The 19,862-nt window shown below is 34.2% G+C and overlaps 1 protein-coding gene across 1 annotated transcript; it reads left to right on the top strand.

The window, feature by feature from the left end:
* Nucleotides 1-5,219: 5,219 nt before the first annotated feature.
* Nucleotides 5,220-19,418, top strand: LOC114730798 (U3 small nucleolar RNA-associated protein 25). The gene is made up of 23 exons (XM_028917913.1): nt 5,220-5,628; nt 6,112-6,209; nt 6,612-6,792; nt 7,405-7,543; nt 8,554-8,677; nt 9,295-9,392; nt 9,477-9,593; nt 10,107-10,187; nt 11,345-11,538; nt 12,924-12,996; nt 13,231-13,290; nt 13,405-13,443; nt 13,546-13,634; nt 14,854-14,918; nt 15,380-15,426; nt 15,752-15,811; nt 16,895-16,963; nt 17,319-17,348; nt 17,479-17,573; nt 17,721-17,826; nt 18,532-18,594; nt 18,800-18,871; nt 19,000-19,418. Exons 1-23 carry the CDS (start codon nt 5,576-5,578, stop codon nt 19,075-19,077), a joined length of 2,031 nt encoding a protein of 676 aa, XP_028773746.1. The 5' UTR covers nt 5,220-5,575; the 3' UTR covers nt 19,078-19,418.
* Nucleotides 19,419-19,862: the final 444 nt, after the last annotated feature.

The raw sequence follows: 19,862 nt of genomic DNA on the forward strand, positions 1-19,862 counted from the left end.
TAATGTTCCTCCAGAAGGTGCAAAACCTCTGGATGATGATAATCCCCCAATTGATCTACTGGATTCAAGTATAACATTACCTCCTATTAATACTACTAGTTTTGAAATAAATCCAACCATTATCATGATGATCAAAACCTCTTATCAGTTTGAAGGCCTTTCAAAGGAGGACCCTCACACTCATATCGTTGATTTTCTTGACATTTGTGCCACGTTCAAGATTAGTGGCGCTTCTAATGATGCCATATACTTAAGGCTTTTCCCATTCTCCTTGAAGGGCAATGCTAATGGTTACACAATCTTCTTGATAGTAGCATCAGAACTTGAAAGGATATGGAAAATCAATTTCTGTCTAAGCATGATCCTCCTTCATAGCCATGTCCTCCAGCATCTCAATAACTTCTGTTGGATCCTCATTTAGAGCTGGGCCATCAGCTTAATTATCAACATCGTGCTTTATGGCCTCTCTTAGAGTAGAATAGAAGTTTCTTACTATGGCCCTATCATCTAGGCCATAATGGGGCAATTTTATGCGGCGCCTTTTTGAAACATTCCCATGCTATGTACAGCGTCTCATTATTGTTTTGTCTAAAACTATTAATGTCACCCTTTGTCTTTCTGGCACGTTTTAATGGATAGTACTTTTAAAGGAAATTGTCTGCCAAATCTTTCCACATTCTGATGATCCCCAACAGCATATTCCTTAGCCAAGCCTTAGCATCCCCCTTAAGTGAAAGGGGAAATAATCTCAAGTAAACAGCATCTTCAAATGCCCTATTGATTCTAAAAGTAGAGCATAGATCTAAAAAGCCCGCGATGTGCTCATAAGGATCTTCTTCTTCCTTGCCTTCAAATCGAATCAAGTTCTTTATAAGCATGATCATGGCTGGATTAATCTCAAAAGTAGTAGTAATTGGAGGGAGCATAATGCTTAACAGGAGTAAATCAATGGAAGGGATCAGCTCTGGCTATAGGTTCTCCATTTCTCCTGTTTAGAATAGCAGAAACATTTTAAAGCATTTCTTTAAAGAAATATTTAAAAACATCAGTTTACTTTTTGTTATGAGAAAATAATAAAGTGAATATTCAAGAAACATTTAAAACCATCACTTCTCTATTGTAAGTACTAACTAGCAAAAGACTGTGACTAGAAATAGGGCTCGTAGTTGTTTTGTGAAACAAAAAAGGCCTTTGGGATGCAGAAGCACTAGTGCCAATCAATAACAGATTTGCTAATTAAAAAGGCACAAGAGTGCAGCTGTAACTATCCCAGGGTGTCGTTCATAGATATTGTTCCCTTTAGTGCAGCCGTAGCCACCTCATGGTTTTGTTTCCCTACGTGCACTCGTAGCCACCCAAAAAAGGTATTTACGAGGGAGAGGTATCCGCACCCTTATAAGGCATACTTCATTCTCCTCTCAGCCAATATGGGACTTCACAATCCACCCCCTTTTGGCCTAGTATCCTCACTAGCACATCGACACATTGACTTGACGTTGGCTCTGATACCAAATGTAACGTCTCGAAGTCCTAAATTGTAGCTGTAGCTACCACAGGGTGTCAGTCATAGATATTGTTTCTTTTGGCGCAGTCATAGCCACCTCATGGTTTTGTTCCTCTAGGTGTAATCATAACCACCCAGAAAAGGTATTTACAAGGGGGGTATATGTACTCTTATAAGGCGTGTTTCGTTCTCCTCTTTAGCTGATATGAGACTTTACAATCCACCCCTTAGGGCCCAGCATCCTCGCTGGCACACTAACTCGACCTTAACTCTGATACCAAATATAACGTCCACAGGTGTTGAAGTGCAGCCATAGCCACCATAGGGTGTCACTTGTAGATATTGTTCACTTTGGTGCAGTCGTAGCCATCTCACTAATAATCTGTGTTCCAGTGTTTGTGCTTAGCTTTGTCATTTTTACTTGAAATTATTACTATCAAATCTCTTGCTCTATTTTTTTCCTTTTTCTTTTTTGTTTTTTGTTTTGGTTTTGTTTGGGTGAATCTGATTGCGTATCTATTCAAAAATTTACATTTTTTTTGTTTAATTCTTGGGATATTCTATCTTGATATGAAAAAATCACAAATTTCAAGGCATTGTTCATATTGCCCTATTTCCACCATTCTTGCCTATGCGTATGCTATATTTTGTGTGAATTCTCAAGTTTTGAAGTTCATTTTGTTGTGTAGGGTACTTTCTTCCTCTAGCTATTTCTTGTTTTTTTCCCTTTTTGTCTAATGAGAGCTCACCTTGTAAGATTCTGGCCACTGTTCATGGTGCGCTTTGTTTTCCTTTGCTGACTTTAAGATGACCTTTTTTTGGCTTGAAGATGAGTACCATATTATGTCCAGTTTGTTGAGAAAATTTGGCTTGAAGTTTTGATATTGTTCGCTATACTATATGCTTTTATTAACTTCACAACTATATACTACCTCCAGTACTTAGTAAAAGAGCTAATTGACTAATTTGAGTAGATTAAAAAATTTGTTAGGTTAGTTGTTTGTAATAAATATGTATTATCTTTTCTAAAACACCCTTACTAATCAAGTGTATTAACTTTAACATTCGATGAAATATTTAATATGTACAACTACTGTATGACTATTTTAAGAGAAAATGAATAAATATGAGGAACAAAGTAGATTGTGGTCTTATATTTAGAACTAAATTAAAAGTCAAATTACCTCTTATATCAAGGACTGGAAGTGGTATATTGGTTTTTATATGAATTACTTCATGTTTAGCTTGTGATGCTCGTTATTTGTGCTTCACTAATTAATGGTTTATGTGATTCAATTTACAGCTTCTCTTAGAAATTCTCACACTCATTTTTCTTGTTTGTCAAATTGTTATTTTGTGTAGAGAGTTAAGGATACTGAGCTATTTACTTTATCGATCAGCCAATAATTGATAGAGTTACACTATAGTATGAGAAGAGAGGGTATGGCCAATGTTCTAGAGGTCAATGAAACAAAAGATGCTAAGATTCATTATAATGTTCCTCCAGAAGGTACAAGACCTCTGGATGATGATAATCCCTCAATTGATCTACTGGATTCAAGTATAACATTACCTACCATTAATGCTGGTAGTTTTGAAATAAATCCAACCATGATCATGATGATCAAAACCCCTAATCAGTTTGAAGGCCTTTCAAAGGAGGACCCTCACACTCATATCACTAATTTTCTTGACATCTGTGCCATGTTCAAGATCAATGGCGCTTCTGATGATGCCACATGCTTAAAGCTTTTCCCATTCTCCTTGAAGGGCATTGCTAACAGATGGTTACGCAATCTTCTTGCTAGTATCATCAGAACTTGGAAGGATATGGTAAATTAATTTCTGTCTAAGTATGATCCTCCTCCTACAGAGACTGAGAAAATAGTGAATGACATTTGGAGTTTCAAACAAGGAGATGATGAGCCATTACACAAGGCATGGGATCCGTTCAAAGATTTAATAAAGAGATGTCCAAATCACCATGCAATGTATGGGACGTTTTTACCAGTTTTTATCATAGACTATCATCTATGACTCGAGTTGAGGTTATTAGTGCCTTATCAGCTACTATATGCTCCCTTTGTGCCCCAAAAAAAGTCGAACTTCAGATTTCATGACAAAGTATTTGAATTGTTATGGGTTTGGTATTACCTACAATTCTTAATATAAGAGCTTGTTTAACTTTTATTTTGATCCTAATTAATATAAGACTTCAATCCACTTTATTTCTTATATTTATTCTTTTTTTTTCAAGATGGTCCTTATAATAATGATAGTTCTAACCAATATATTTGATTAGTTAGAATACTTTAGGAAAGACGACAAATATTTCTTACAAATAACTAATTTAACTAATTTCTTAACACACTCAAATTAGTTAACTAGTTCTTATATTAAAGATTAGACGTAGTATTATCTATTGGACTAGAATGCTATTTGGCATAACTACTACTAAGTTTATTTTTCACTTAACTGCTTTTTATTACCTTGTGTGCCACTCTTTTTCAATATATATGTGGTTACCATATTGTAGACTACTGGACTATTTGTTCAGATTTTTCCTCTCATTATTCTAGTTTACTCTAATGGAAATACATTTTACATGTATTTGTTAATAGCTTCTTATTAGTTAATATGTAAAAAATATACCTTTCGAATAAAATATGATACTCTTCCGATATTTAATATAAGACCTATTTAACTAATTTGATTAGATTAAAGAAGTTAGTAAGTTAGTTAATTATAAGAAATGTGACATGTTTTTCCTAAAATACCATAATCATCTTTCTTAATATCCCCTCTTCCTCTTCTACTTGATTATAGTTGAGGGAGTATCCATAGGGATAATTTAAAGAGAATTGATAAATATAAGAAATGAGTTTTATATTTAGGATCAAAACCAACTTAACAATTAGATCATATATTAAGGAGCGGAGGAGTAATACATTACTGAAAATATCCATTCTTACGCAATATTATTTGCTTTTGATCTTTTGATCTGGAAACTAAATATGAAAATAACATTAAAGGTTCGTGCTGTTGAGTGTTTACAAGTTGTTGTCTGCAACTTTGTTTTTCTTCCTGGCCTAATGCCGTTGTTGTCAATCGAATGTTTTATTTTTTAATTTTTATTATTTCTTTTTTTAATGAATATTAATTGATTCTATAATTATTTTTTAATGCATCATATATAATAAATCAAATTTATAATTATTGTGAATATTTTTAGGATTTTAAAATTTTAATTATTCCATAGCCCAGAGTAATATTTTTTTTTTCTGATTTTAGTAATTTTTATTAAGCCCTCCGGTCTTGTTGTTCTGATAAAACCAAAAACTTAACTCTTTGATTCTTTGACAGTGTGCTAAATTCAGTCTAATACTTGGTAGACAGTGGGATTTTTCTTTTTTAATTAGGCACCCAAAACTGTGTCTCGTTAAATTATAGTACCACCTCTGATGCTTATTTTCTATTTTTGTATGATAAATTTATTTACTGTACAGAAATAAAAAATAGTTAATATCTTTTAAATCGTCTCGTCTTTTTAAAATTAGTTAAAACCATTATTTTATGGATATTTTTGGATTTTAGATTAGAGTATTAATTATTACCCGAACTCCACAAAAAACTTAAGGTAAATTAGGAAACTTTCAAAAAAACAATGACACTGAAAATAAAGGCGCACCCCAAAACGCGTGCATAGAGTCCGATCGCCGCTACCTCTCATAAACAGCCGTCACCTCTGCCCACACCATCCTTTCTGGCCACCGCCGTCAATTACTCTTGTTCTCTTCTCCGACCTCACTCCTTTCTGTTCGGAACTTCTCTACTTCGAAACCATTGTTGGTACTCCTTGTTTCTCTACTTGGACTGCACTTTCGAGTTTCGACTTGTTTCCTGAATTCTGATTCTGATTGCAACGTGTGGCGGCTTCTCGCTGTTGTGGCCGTATTTTCATAAAGCCGCCACTCCCCTAACGGAAAGCAAGGAATCAAGCTCTCTCTGGCTTAGTGGCGCGCTAACGACTCCTAATAGCTAGTGAAATCATCCAAACATAATCCGAGGGCCATGAAGACGCTTAAGTCGTGCACTAAATCAACTTCTGTTGCGAACAAGAAGAGGTAATCGTTTGAAACGATGTTGTAATTGCATGTAGTATAGTAGGAGACAAATGTATGCGTGCGAAGGATGCTTTGCGTTGTTTGTAAATGTTCTCTTTTGTCGGGAATCGTTCTACGCTGAGCGTTTCTGGTAGTAGAGTGTCATTCAACTTCCACTATTTGGTGAAGGGAGCAAATGCAATGCTGTGGCTATTTTACTATATTGTTCGTATGCTACTGCTGTAACTTAGAAGTATTGTTCTGGTCTAATTAAATCAACTCTTTATGTTGTAGGAGTTAAAATATTTTAGATTTGGAGCAAGACATGGAATTCTAGTTCCATAGGGGTGCCATGGGCACTTAATGCTCTAATATAATGTTCAAGAACTCTTATATTCTTATTTAGTTCTAATCAACTGTTGTGACTGAAGTAAACCAATGTAACATATGCCCTTTTGTGCCATATAAAAGTTATAATTATGCATTTTTTTACCTTTTTTTCAGGAAAAGAAAAGAAGGCAGAAGTGATAAAAAAAGGAAAGAAACTGATATTGAAAAACATCATAGCAAGCTGAACAATGTGTATGACGACTTAGAACAAGGTTTGATGAAAGTTATAGTTTGCGTTCCTTTTATATCGTAAAGTTTACATATCTACTTGCCAAAGAAATTTAAATTTTGTAGCAAATTGTCTTTTTCTTTGTTTTTATCCGTTTGCTATTCTTTTCTATAATTTCCTTTGTTACGTATGGATCTTTATTAAGTGTTTATTTTAATTATTGGATGGAGGTCCTTGTGAAATTCATTAGTTATTCATTGATCCTATTAGTTTAATCAGTCTTTCCTGATTATATTCTTGGCCACTGATTACTGGTTCTCTGTGTTCTTCTCCTCTTTTAGAAAAGCATATAGCCTTTCCCCCCTATGTAGAATTTTTTAATTCGATTTTAATTTTTAGTGAGTGCAGATTATCCTTATTATTATGTTAACATTTTCCCTTCTAGCATCTGATGATGAGTCTCCTGAAAGCAAAGATGTAGAAAGCATGTCAGAAGATCCTGAAGTTAATGATTCTGGACTTGGTGAAGGTTCTGAAAGTGATGAAGATCTTGGCCCATCTCTTTTTAATGAAGAAGGCATAGAGATCAACGGTAGATCAACTTCTGGGGATTCAGGGCATTTGAGGTCTGTTAACTGTTTAACATTAAGTATCTTCTTTTGTTTCATTTGTTTTCTTCAAATTCATCCCATTTGAAATTACAATTCATTTGTAGCTATAGTAGTTAGTAGGAGAGATATAAACAAATTTTGAATTATTATGTTGATTTGATCGTTAAGTTTAAAGTCTCTCTTTGTGGAATTGAATTCTTTGTATCTTCTATGGTCCCATTACATTTTGTGTATTTGAATTGAGAAACAGCAGCAAAATTACAATTGGCAGTAACATGATTTTACTAATCTTTTTTGTGATGAGGCACGTAGGAGCATGTGAATAGGCCTTTTGTAAGGTTTTGACCTTAAGTATCAGGATAATCTATGCAAATGATTTATTTTTTAAACCTTCTGTTTTCAGTATTGTTTCATTTTAAAATTTCTGTAACTCTTTGGAATTCTGTACTTCACTACTTACTCTGGCGAAGGACATTTTTATAATAATAATAATAACGAAAAAATGATGGAGAGGGAAAATATAATACCTGCTGCTGTTCTTTTGATTCACCATAGCGCTATAGTTTGAATGGATTATTTAAATCTTGTACCCCTTATAATGATTTAAATTTCCATATTCTCTTGCAGCTCCTTTGATATACATTTACAGCATCATTTATCAAAAGAAGAAATCAACAACAGAAGAAATTGGGAATTTAAGTGGGAGGTGCCAGTGAATGGTATGTCAAATTGCAAGTGGACAGGAACAGGGCAGAATATTTTAGAGGTATATATCTGCATGATCTTTTCTTACTATTCTCAAATTGAATGCTGGTGACCTTTTTTCAAGACAAAATTTAATTCAATTAGCTTCCGCAAAGGTTGGAAAAGGAATGTCTTGCCACAGAAATACTTCTGGGTTCTGTTTATTTGTCTTGTTCCTCTATTCTTTTTCACTATTCTCTTGCCCTCAAATATTAGATAATGATCTTGTTTCTAGATCTTGTTCTTGATTGTAAGATCTTAAGACCCTGCCTATATAAATCTGTCTTGGTCCTTAAGAAGATCAAAATCTACTTTGATTGCATTAGGATTCATGATCCTAATCTGATGCCATTCTGATGTTATGATTTTGTCCTAGGAACCAGCCTTTTGTATTGGAAACGAAAATCAAATATCAAGCCAGTTGTTAAACTTCTCTTTTCAACCCACCACATCTCTTTTCCCTTTATTTTTGCTACACACCTGTGGCGGTAACAAGTTAGGAGGAGAAGAATTGATTTTGGTTTTCTGGTCTGGAAGGAGGAGGAGAATTTATTCTACTACCCCTGGCCGCTTATTTACTGAATGGATAAGTCACTTTAGAGAGACTTCTAAGTTGTTTATAATGTATGGAATTTTGTGATTTTTGCAACTTAAGACTTGTGTTGTTCATCTTTGATGATATTTTGATACTGTTATGCTGATTTGTGAAAGTTTATAAAGTTTATTATGCATATTTCATTTTCTCTTCAGCTTTTTGTATTCTTCTTCTTCTTCTTCTTTTTTCTGGTTTTTTTTTGGGGGGGGGGGGTTCCGATTGCCATTTAAAAGTGGACGATATTGAATGGAGTCATATGATGGATATTTTGCTGTTAGGTGTTCTTTTACCCCTCTTGTGAATGACATTATGTCTTGGCTTTGTCATAGTAATATATTCTGTAAAATTATAATATTACTTTTGCTAATGAAGAATAAGCTTGTTTCCCAATGGGTGCAACCACATATTACATTCTTCTTTCATTCTTTCTCATTTAGGCTCTAGATATCAATTCTTGTGATGGTCTGAAGCCAAAGTTGTACCAGCACTGGATGGATGTTTACCAGAGATCTGGGGGCAAGGCTGTTAATTCTTCTTTACAAAAGATGTTTTTCTCCCTGTGTAAGTTTATAGAAATTTTTGGATGAATTATTTAGATAGCATTATCCAGTTGCACCTGATGATATGTATTGTAATTTTTCATCTTTGCCATCAGTCTCTCTAGAATTGTGCATCTTGATTGTTTGCTTCTCTGATGCGTGTTCATGACATAATTCCTTTCACATTCCTTATACCTTGACAAAATTATTTGTTATTTATAAAATTTTCTGCATTGAATACACTTTAGTTAGATGAATTTTGAGTTTGAAGTAGGGATTTTAAATTTGTAATACTGTTGTATTCTTAAATACGGAAACTGTTGGGTATGTGAGTTATCAAAAAATTATCTCTGGATACCAATTTTATATTAATTGTTCCCTTGTATTCTTAAATTGTTATCTTGTAACTTTAGGAAGTAATAGGATAGGATCTGTATGTCTAATAGAGTTTCATATTATTTTCAACCTTAACAATTGAATTAGTAGGCCTCTATGATTAGGACCCAAAATGTTGGGACTTTGTCAAATTGAAGTGAAATTAATATAGTTAATTCTTCCAATCCCTGTACTTGAGGCAATCATAATTTTCATTTTTACTTATGTTATTGGTAATGAGCTCATGTTTCAACCCGGTTCCAGGCAGCAGCTATAGGGATATACTTCACTGTAACAAAAGACCATTCTATCACAAGGGTTTGGAAGACATGAGCATCATGGATGCATACATAATGCATTCAGTAAGCATTTTGTCCTGCTGTTTTATATAAAATTTTGCTGCTTGTATACATTAATGACACAGTGACTGTTGTCTATATACTCAGCTGAATCATGTCTTCAGAACTAGAGACCTTGTGAAAAAAAATGACGCCAAATTTGCCAAGCTTGGGGAGAGTGCTGATGGTGATGAACTTCGAGATCAAGGCTTTACTCGTCCAAAGGTGAGGACCCTTGATGTTTTCTAATCCGACATCTTTCTGATTATAATTTCATTTCAGCTTCTTTAATCAACGTTGATTAATTTGAGGTGACATTGTACTTGAGGTCTATGCTTCTATAATTGTTCTTATATTTTGAAATTCAAGTGATTAATTTAGTATTTGTTTGAGACAAAACTTGTAAACAGCATGACTTGTTATAAATTTTATATTGATATTGATCGATGCTGATGTAATGATTTTTTTTTTTTTTGGCTTTGGTCATACCTTTATGGTTGTTTGCTGGGTGATTCGGTGATTCTGATTTTGTTTCAATGTTGTATGTTATTTTAATTATCTGGAGAAGGGAGTTAAGTATTCCAATACATAATTAGAAATCTGACAGATGAAATTGTTGATTCAGCTTTGTTTCCGTGGATCAAGCTTTTACCTTAACACTTGCTAAGCACACTTGACAGGTCATCTCAATGCTAGTCTGTAATCTTTGTAATATATTTTCATCACTTTATTCCTCAGGTTTTAATTTTATTGCCACTTGCAAGCATCATGTTCCGTGTTGTGAAGAGGCTTATACAACTTACACCTCCATCTTGCAAGGTACTGTAGCCTGATCCTCTTACCTTTTTTATAATTGATGATAAAGTCTTTTCTTACAATAAATTTTTTAGCATGGTCCTAAACACTAACAATGTCATTGCATGTTCTAGACTCTGGAGGGTTGCTTCAACTCTTAATCTGTGGCATTTGAATTGGGATTTTGGCATGTAATGGCTCAAAATGACTAACAAAAGGCTTATTATATTTTTGCCTCAATCCTTATGCTCCTACCTAGTTGTAATTTTCCCTTTTTCTCTATTTTTGTTTCTTCTTCTTCTTCTTCTTTTTCAAAACCAGAATTTTCACCTAGAGTTCCTTCTGCATTTTCTTTGGGCGAGGGATCTCTTCTATGCCTGTCTCTGTTCATGGTTTTTCTTTGGGGGGGGGGGGGTTCTCTAATTGGATATTAAAGGATTACAGAAGTCGATTGAGCAAATCTTGTAATAAAGAGAGCTCCTTGATCCCTTTGCTTGACAACCTGAGAAGTTCCTTAAAAGAATTCATGGGATGAGTGCTATAGAAGAGGCTATAAACAAAATTAATGACTGGAATGATATGCCAATGAGTCATACATTACTGAGATGTTTTCAACAGGCTATAGCATGTAATTGCATATGTCAGCAGTGTGTGTTAGTCAAAAGAAAATAAAATATGATTTTTGATGATAACAAGGTAATGTGGGATGCTGAAGTCCAACCTTGAGCAATGAGCAGCAAGAGATGCTCAGTGGGTTACTTAAGTGGGTTGACTTTCCCACCTCAAGTTATCATTTGCAGGAAGGTTTTCCATTCCACTTAGATGCCCGTATTTAGGATTAGAGTTGATGGTTTGTGGCTTTGAAAAAAATCTACGTGCTAAGGTTTTCCATGACAAGGAAACCAAGTGCATGAAATGTGCAGTTTTAAACCCATTTATTGATATCAAGTTTGATATATAACTTCATAGGCTTGGTTTTATCCACAATGTTTGCTATGTCTTTATGCTCAAGGTTGTAATTATTGTTGTGATTGCTGAATACTGGTAATGTCCATCATTTAATCAGTAGTTAGTTATTATTATGTTTTTTTCATAAGAAGTAATGAGATGCGTGTGTTTTACTTGTGCTCTAGTTGAGAAGATAAACAGGCAGTTTAATAGTTCTGTTTTGGTTTTCTCAGCTCAATGTGGAGCATATGGACCGTTTTTCCACCAAATTTGGAAGTGAAGACGATAAAGGCAATGATCAAATGGATGAAAATGGGCAGGAATCTGGAAATGCAAAACCCCAAAAGTCATATAAAGGTTCCGACTTTCAGGCACTTTTTGGTGGCAATAATGAGGATGACTTCATGATTGGCATCAAGTTTACACGGTAAATTAAATTTCTAAATAGTAAGTAGCTTAATTTATTATAGATCTTTTTTCTGGGAAGGGTGGAAGTTTTACTAAATTGACCATCAGCATTTGCCATTGGACTCTTTGCAGCTGGATAGTCATGCATAATTTTGATTACAAGGCCAAAGTTATCACATATTTTTTTGGGGTGAAATTCTGTAAATTAACGATGGCATGAGTCCTTTTCACCTGAAAAATTGATGTTCCCCAAAGAAAAAGTTGGGTGGAGTATAAAATAGCATAGTACTGGCTTCAGTTAGTTGTTACAGAACCAAGTCAATCTGCCAGTGTCAACAAGAGGTGATTGAAATAATAGCTGTCCTTGACATGTTAGTTGACAACTCCGGCAAGCTTAAAGAATGTGCTTATGATGCATTATTTCCTGGTTATAATTTAATAATAATCGGCCAGCATTTAATCATTCTTTGTTGTTATTGTGGGTCGGTGGGCAATTCCATTGGTTGGTTTCTGTGACGTAGGCATAGTTACATTATGGTAGCCCTTTGTTTTATGAGGAAAAAGTGGAAAGGAGATTTTAACATCTGCCTGGTCTTTAACCACAGCCTTCAACGTTTAAGTACAAGCACAAATGGTCTATACGTTAGCCCCTCTGAGAATTAAAAACATGGAGAGAAATATTTTGAACAGTTTTACCTACTCATTCCCTGTTAAAAAAAGATCAAGAAATATGAAAATGGACCAAAAGAAAGAGATGAGAACCATAATAAGAAACCCTATCTTTACGCGTTCAACAAGAACAGAGGAGGAATTGTGTGTTTTATTCGCAGAGAAGAATGAAACATATATAGGGGAAGATGAACGACACTCCTGTTATTCAATCCCCATGACCCAGCTGAGAATTAAATGAGAGAGTAATGTGGAAAGAGATCCCTAGAAATCAGGGTTGATACCATCAAGAACATTTACAGAAATAAATAAAAAAATAGAAAGGAAATATTTGCAGAATATTATTACTGATATTCCGCCAAGGTGCCTCATTATTTTTTGAGGTAGTATGTAGAACTCTGACGTTCCTTAAAGAAATCCAATCATGGAAAGAATCTTTTTGCCCTCTTTAGACGCCTCTGTACTAGCATACTTTGTCTTTACCTTCTAGAATTGACTGTTGAATGTAAAAGCTGCCTGTTTTAATTTTAAAATTCTTACATATATGGCTTGTTTGTGAAGTATCTTGAATATAAATAAAAAGGAGATCTAAAAATGGTTTTTTGGAGTGCTTGTCTTGTCCAAAGTTTAATTCTTTAGTTCTTTTTCGAGGCTTCTGTCTTGTTGCCCTTGTATCATAAAGCAATGTGAAATGAATTTCTCATGGCCAAGATATATTCTATTTCTTTTGTGCAGGAAAACAATCAAGTTATTTAGTGATTTTCATACCTCAGACATCATTGTTGCTTCACCATTGTGCTTAGTTAATGTAAGAAATTTCCATTTAAAATTTTAACCTTTGTTTTTGTATTTTAAAATTTAATGACTTAACTATTCATTGACCTTCATTAAACAGCCTAAGCTTTGAGTTGAAATGTGTTCTACCATTTTTTTCTTTAGATTTTGAAACTTGCATGCATTTAAACTGTTTTTTTTATTAATATATTTTGAAGGACTACACTGCTTTTGTATGCTAATGACTTGAGAATGTTCTAAATGCTAGAAAATCGACGAGGCTAAGAGTAATAAGGAAAAAGATGTTGATTATTTGTCATCCATAGAGGTAACCTGTTACTGTTTTTGAAATTTATGTCTTGATAATTCTGAATACGTATGTTGGTACCTTTTATGTACGAAATATGCTGTAAAGTTGACCTGGCGAATGAATTATGAGCAGGTTCTGATTGTTGATCATGCGGATGTAATAGCAATGCAGGTATGTTAAGGCTATTACTTGATATAGTTGCAACATTCGGAAAGTTCATGATCTTGAGCCCATAAATGAATTTTGTCTATCATATATCCCAAAAAATGGCAGGATTGGTCTCATGTGCATACAGTTCTTGAACACTTGAACCGCTTACCTTCAAAGCAGCCTGGAACAAATGTCATGCGGATAAGACCATGGTGTGATATATATTATCTTTCTCATGCGTTTTGTTCTGCCCATGAAAAATGATATTTTTAATTGAATACTTTGGGATTGGTTTTTGCGTGCACAATGATAGTTTATGTTGTATTGGGTAGCAACCATAACTGTAAGAAACAAGGGGTGCACAAAATGGAACTCCTCATTTTTTTTTTTGGGGGGGGGGGTTTGAAAATACCATAAGCACAAACCCACACAGGAGCTGTCACGGCTATCCTATGGGAAGAATTTTGACTGTCGAGCTGCAGGCTGAAAATCCTCGCTCATTGATTTAACCAAATTCATATGAGTCTCAAATGTGCACGAACTTCACAAAACCTTGTGAGTCGATCAATTCACAAAGCTTCCTTTCTTTTACAACCCAGTGGAGAATAAACTCTCGATCAATTTACTGCTTTACAAAAGCGTTAAATAACTTTCCAACAAGTTCCTAGCAATCTCGAAGTGTAGAAAAAGATTATTGCCATTTTCCTAACTTGTGAGTCGTGACAGATAATCCAGGCATTTGGAGACAAGGTCTTCACTGGCCCAGTTATTTTCCTTTGCATACATTTTTGTTCCTTGTTTAGTGGAGAGCCTTGAATAACAAAAAGACCTACAATGATATTTGGAATTGGCAATCAAATGCCATATAATAATTAATTTGGATCTACACTATGGTTCACTTTTAATTATGTGAGAGTCAACAAGGCCTCTGTCTTTACACTTTACAGACGGAACTTTTATCTCCCCAAGATTTTCCGTTCTTGTTCAAAGACAGAAAGACATATGTATATTTAGGTTAGTGAAATTATTTGACTTAAACCAACAGATATGGAGATCAACATTGATTTTTCAAGCTTCATTCTCCTATAATGCAATAAATATGATACTGTCAGTCAAATAAATTAATGAACACAATTGAATAGAGTTAATTTCAACTTTCTGTTTTAAGCTGAGACTTGTATGTCAAAGAGATGTAGGACATGACAATTAGAATTTTAGTTTCTGTTCTTAAATACGCTATTAGTGTGCTCGGCATGATTCCAGTTCCATTGTGATATCTTTGAAGGGACTGCCCTACTTTGTGCGTGTGATGTCTTATTTCTTTGTCACGTGAATTATTTATTATATTTATGCTTCTTAGAAGCGTGAGACATATGATATGCATTTTCTTTTCTTATAATTTTGAAATGATTTAAACTGTTTCTTGTGCAGGTATCTTGATGATTATGCTAAGTTTTACAGGCAGACAATTATTCTGGGTTTTTATTCAAATCAAGGTAATGGGTTTTTTTCTTCTAGCCTATCTTTGAGAACAACTTGGCATTATTGGTTTGTCTTTATGCTCTTTAAAGAAATCCAGGTGATATATGTTGAATATAGGCCCTTTCATTCTTCTTTCTTTTGCTCTCTTTGGTAAATGGGGAAGATGTTAGTTTGCTAGAAAATTTTGGTACTTATCATGAGTTATCAGTGCTTGTAAGCTTTTTGTAGCCATTTGTCTTCTTGTTAGTATTCACTTTGAATTTTTCTTAAGATGTATAGAGCAGAGCTGAACTCTCTTTAATTTCTATATTTGTTCCATCTTCTGAAGGTTTGTGGTTGATTAACCACCAGGCTATTTCATCTAGTCATTTGCTTGCTATGTCGTAATTAGACTCGGCTAAGTTTTAAGTGCCTTGTGATTTGCTTCAGCATCCCATACAGGTATACTATAACCTCTGCTGGTTTTTTGTTGCAGATATTAATGGTTCATTCAACCACCAATGTTCTAATTACCAAGGGAAGGTAGGTTTCACAGGTGCTTTTGCTTTTTATGCTTTTTCATGAACGAAGAAGACTGTATGAATTCTCACTGTTAGATTTCAATTTAATGTTTTTGTGCACTTCACTTTAAAAAAATGTGTGTATATTTTGTGCACTTAGTTTTGGCTTTGTTTCATATAGAATTCAATGCAAACTTATATTGATTTGCCTTGTGATAGAGAACTGTATCGAAAACCTTCTTCAAAAAGTAATTAATTCAGCTACTTTTGCAATAACACATAATAAAATAGTAATGTAGAAACTTTTATTATCTTATGATGTCAATGTTATTAATTGATATGTGCAGGTGAAGCTGATCTGTGACTACAAAGGTTTGCTGCATAAAGTTTTACCCCATGTACCACAGGTTGTTTTTTGTTATTCTGGATGTTTTAACGAATTTTCTGTATTTGCTCAATTTACTCAATTTAATTTGGGGCTATTTGATGCCTAGTGGCTCTATTTGGGAAAGAAATGATGCATCCTTTCTAGTTTTTGCCAATCCGTTGGTATACAAAGTCAGTAATGTGGGGAAAGGCCCCCTACCTCCCCCGGAGCACCCAAAGAAGGGTCTAGTGTCCTTGTACTGCTTTTTTTTGGCTCACCGGGGGCAGGGGCCCGCCCGGGGGGTGGATTTAAGGAGTTTGTTCTGGTTTTTTTATTTTTCATGGTTATTCTCACCAAGAATCTTTAACTATGCTGTGTCCATCTGCTATTTCTTTTCTTTATCTTGTTTATTGAGAAGGATGAGCCCTTTCTCCTATCAATTTTTCAATTGATCTTCCTGAGAACTTTGTAATGGGTCCCCAAGTGAAATGTTCTTTTGGGGGTTTTCATCCTTCCTTGCAAATAGTGTTATTTCTAAAAGTAGAATTGGCCTGATAGACTTAACAGGCAATGCATTTACTTGGCCTATAAACAGAATCAGATAAATTAAAGCTCTGCGACAATTATATAATAAAATACAACATAAAATCAGATTTGAGTATTTATATAAATTCAGATTTGGAACTTATTCCTACAGAGAAGTTAGGAATTCCAAAATAAATAATTAGATGCAGAAAATCACCCAAGGATTAAGAACCATTTCTTCGCTGTGGTTTCATACTATGACTGCTGGTTGGATCATAGAGCAGTTATAAGTGGGCTAACCATGAGCTGATGAAATTGATTTTGATAAACCAACTTCTGTGAAGTTGCAAATTGTGATCCATTATCTTGATTATTTATGCTTGTCGTTATTGTTTTTTTTCCCCTTAATTTAGAAAGTATTTTTAAATTGATTAATTTCTTAATTGTTGAGGTCAGATGATTCATTTTTCTATTTCTGGTGAATATGTTTTAGAGTCGTTTTTGTAGGTTTATACTGTACTTGATTTAGCTCAGGCCAAAAAAAAAAACTGTATTTTATTTGGCACCATCTTATCATCTTATCTCTTCAACCCTGTAGATTTATGAACGATTCAATGTAGACTCAATGGTAGATGCAGATGCCCGCTTTGATTATTTTGTTCAAAAGGTATGTATTTTGTAATGATGATCCTAGAAATCCTATATTTTGAGTGGGAGTAGTATGAAACATCTATATATTCTTTATTGTTTCTGTTAATTATTCTCGTCCAACCTCACTGCCGGCCTTAATTTACTTCATTGCCATAATCATATCAATTATCCAATTCTTTCTGTTCCCAAATAATCCCTCGGCCAAAGGTGACAAGCATCAACCTAGGAAGAGCTAAATGAACCACTATGTGTACATGATACAATTATTCCCCGAGGAAGTGGTAAAAGGAGAATTTCGTGCTCTTCCTTACCTATTTATGACACTTACTGGATCACTTTAAGACATGACATTACTATGTATTCTCTTGCAGGTTTTCCCAAGGATCAAAGAATCTGATCAGGTAGCATTTTTAATCTATTTTTCTAAATGTGTTTTTCTTTATGAGTAAGCTTTAATATGGTTGTGTGATCATTTGATATCATAATGTATTGATATATATATTTTTTGCAATGAAATAATTATTGTTGCAGGGAGGAATTATGATATTTATCAGTAGTTATTTTGATTTCATTCGAGTACGAAATTTTTTGAAATCACGGGATGCCTCCTTCTGCCTTCTTGGGGAGTAAGAAGCTGTCTCCATCACTGCTCCTTTATGTTTTTAGTTTATTGTGCTCATGGTTATCCTTCATGAGGAGCGCTTCAAAAGTCTTGCTATATAACATCCATAAGTTTCACCTAATTTATTCAATGCATTCTTATGTTCATTTAGGTACACAACCCAGAGTGATATTTCCCGAGCACGTCTTTGGTTCTTTGAACAAAGAAGGAAGATTATGCTTTACACCGAGAGATCTCATTTTTACCACAGATACAAGGTTGCTCACTTTGCTCTTATGTATAATTCCCCCCATCTTTTCCTTTTATTTTTGTGTGTTGGAAGTGCCTTATTTGTTATTAGTCCCTTTTTTGCCTGCCTGCTGTTTGTTTGCCATGTTTTGGCGCATATTGAAGTTAACCTTGCAGATAGTTTACTATGGTTATTTGAATAGATGGGTCTACACGTCCCATTCCAAGCATGTTTGATGATGCAAATTTGTGTATGTTGTGTTTTTCTAATAAGGTTAAAGGGTGTTTTTGGTTCTTAAGACTATCTTTTAGGGGCACTGGGTATCATAATTCATAAACTGTCAAGTGGTGCAATATTTTCCCCTCAAGTTATCAGAGCTCACTGACCACATTTCTCACGTTTCATCTGGCCTTTTCTCCCTAGTACTTTTCAGTATTCTTAAGTAATAAAATTTCAGGGACAGGAAATATCTTCCAGAAAAAACAAAAAAGGACAAAAAATTAGCCAAAGAGGGTGAAGATGCTAAAACACAATGACATGTATTAGAAAAGAAATGGCATTTAAGATACGGGCCATCTTTCTCCTATCAAAATATGCCAAAGAATTGCGTCTGCATGCGGACAAAATTTTGTCTAATGCTCTCTAGAACTGAGGCTATAAAAGATAGGAGAAGTTATTATTATCCTCTATCTTGTTACTATTCTACACAATATTTACTTTTTTAATGTGGCAGATTCGTGGAGTCAAGAACTTGATCATTTATTCACTCCCAGAGAGAAAGGAGTTTTACCCTGAGGTGAGAGGTTCTTTATAAAGTAAATTTTCTCCCATCTATTTGTTGGGTCTCAAGCAATTCTTCATCATTTCACAGTTCATATTTCATGTTTTTGTTGGTATTGGTATAAATTAGCTTTACATCTGATTCTATTCATGTCCAGATGAGCAAAAACACAGATCAATAATTCTAAACCTTCTTCGTTGCCCCTTCTTTCCTGTTGCAGATTGTAAATATGCTTGAAGGCTCTGACAACAATGCATGCACTGTTCTATTCTCTCGCCTTGACAAGTTCAAAGTAATATACTTTATTATTATTAGTTATATCGCTAGTTATATAATGATTTTATTTTTATTTTCCTCTTCTCATGCTTCAGTTGAAATTTTATCTGAGATCTGTTTCTCCTTCTGGAATGGATGTTTCAGCTGGAAAGAATTGTTGGAACTACTGCAGCCATTAGGATGGTGCTTGCAGAGAAGGGTGTCTTTGTTTTCTCTCATTAGTAACTTCTTGATGGAAAGTAGCTTTGCTTTGGTCATGACTCGTGAGGAGGGGCTGGGAGGGATTTTGACCAAAAGATGCAAAAATGGCTTTCCCATTTATGCTGGATTTATTTTTCTTTATATTAAGTTATTTTTAGTTTTATTTAACTCAGCTAATGATAGAATAGTGTATATATAGCACTTTAATTAGTGTTTCTTAATTGAGATTTGCCCATAGCTAGCTTGAAAATTGTTAGTTGAAATACATGGGATTAAAGTGGTAACAGCAGCGGCATTATAATTGTTGTCTATGCAACACTTTTTTCAAAATAGTTGATATCAGTTTACTGTGTTTAGCCCAATTTCTCTTGTGACATTATCATTTAACAGGCTTCAAGTTTTAAAAAATATTAGCACTTCAATAGTCAATAGCTTGACCTCATTGATGCATTGACAAAACGTAGCATGAGACTGAGTACAATAGTCGAGTGAAAAATCAATTCAAAACATAGGAAGTATCATGTTATACGATACATAGGTAAATAGTTCATTTTATATTCCCTATAAATATACGTTGTTAATATTATTAAGTGTGTCGTTGGAAAATCATTATTTTGTGAAACAATTATTATACATAAATTAAGAGGGTGTTTGGTAACTCTCAAAGGTACTTCTCAGAAATACTTTTTCGCAAAACGAAGTAAACTCTTCCACATATTTACTTCGTAAATTGTAAGAGCACTTCTAAAACTATGGTTTGGATTCCATCCAAATATCTTTTAAGTGTAAAACCCCTACTATGTTGT

The sequence above is a fragment of the Neltuma alba genome, unplaced genomic scaffold (assembly GCF_004799145.2).
Source record: "Neltuma alba isolate B1F8T4 unplaced genomic scaffold, ASM479914v2 tig00012763_pilon, whole genome shotgun sequence".
NCBI lineage: Eukaryota > Viridiplantae > Streptophyta > Magnoliopsida > Fabales > Fabaceae > Neltuma > Neltuma alba.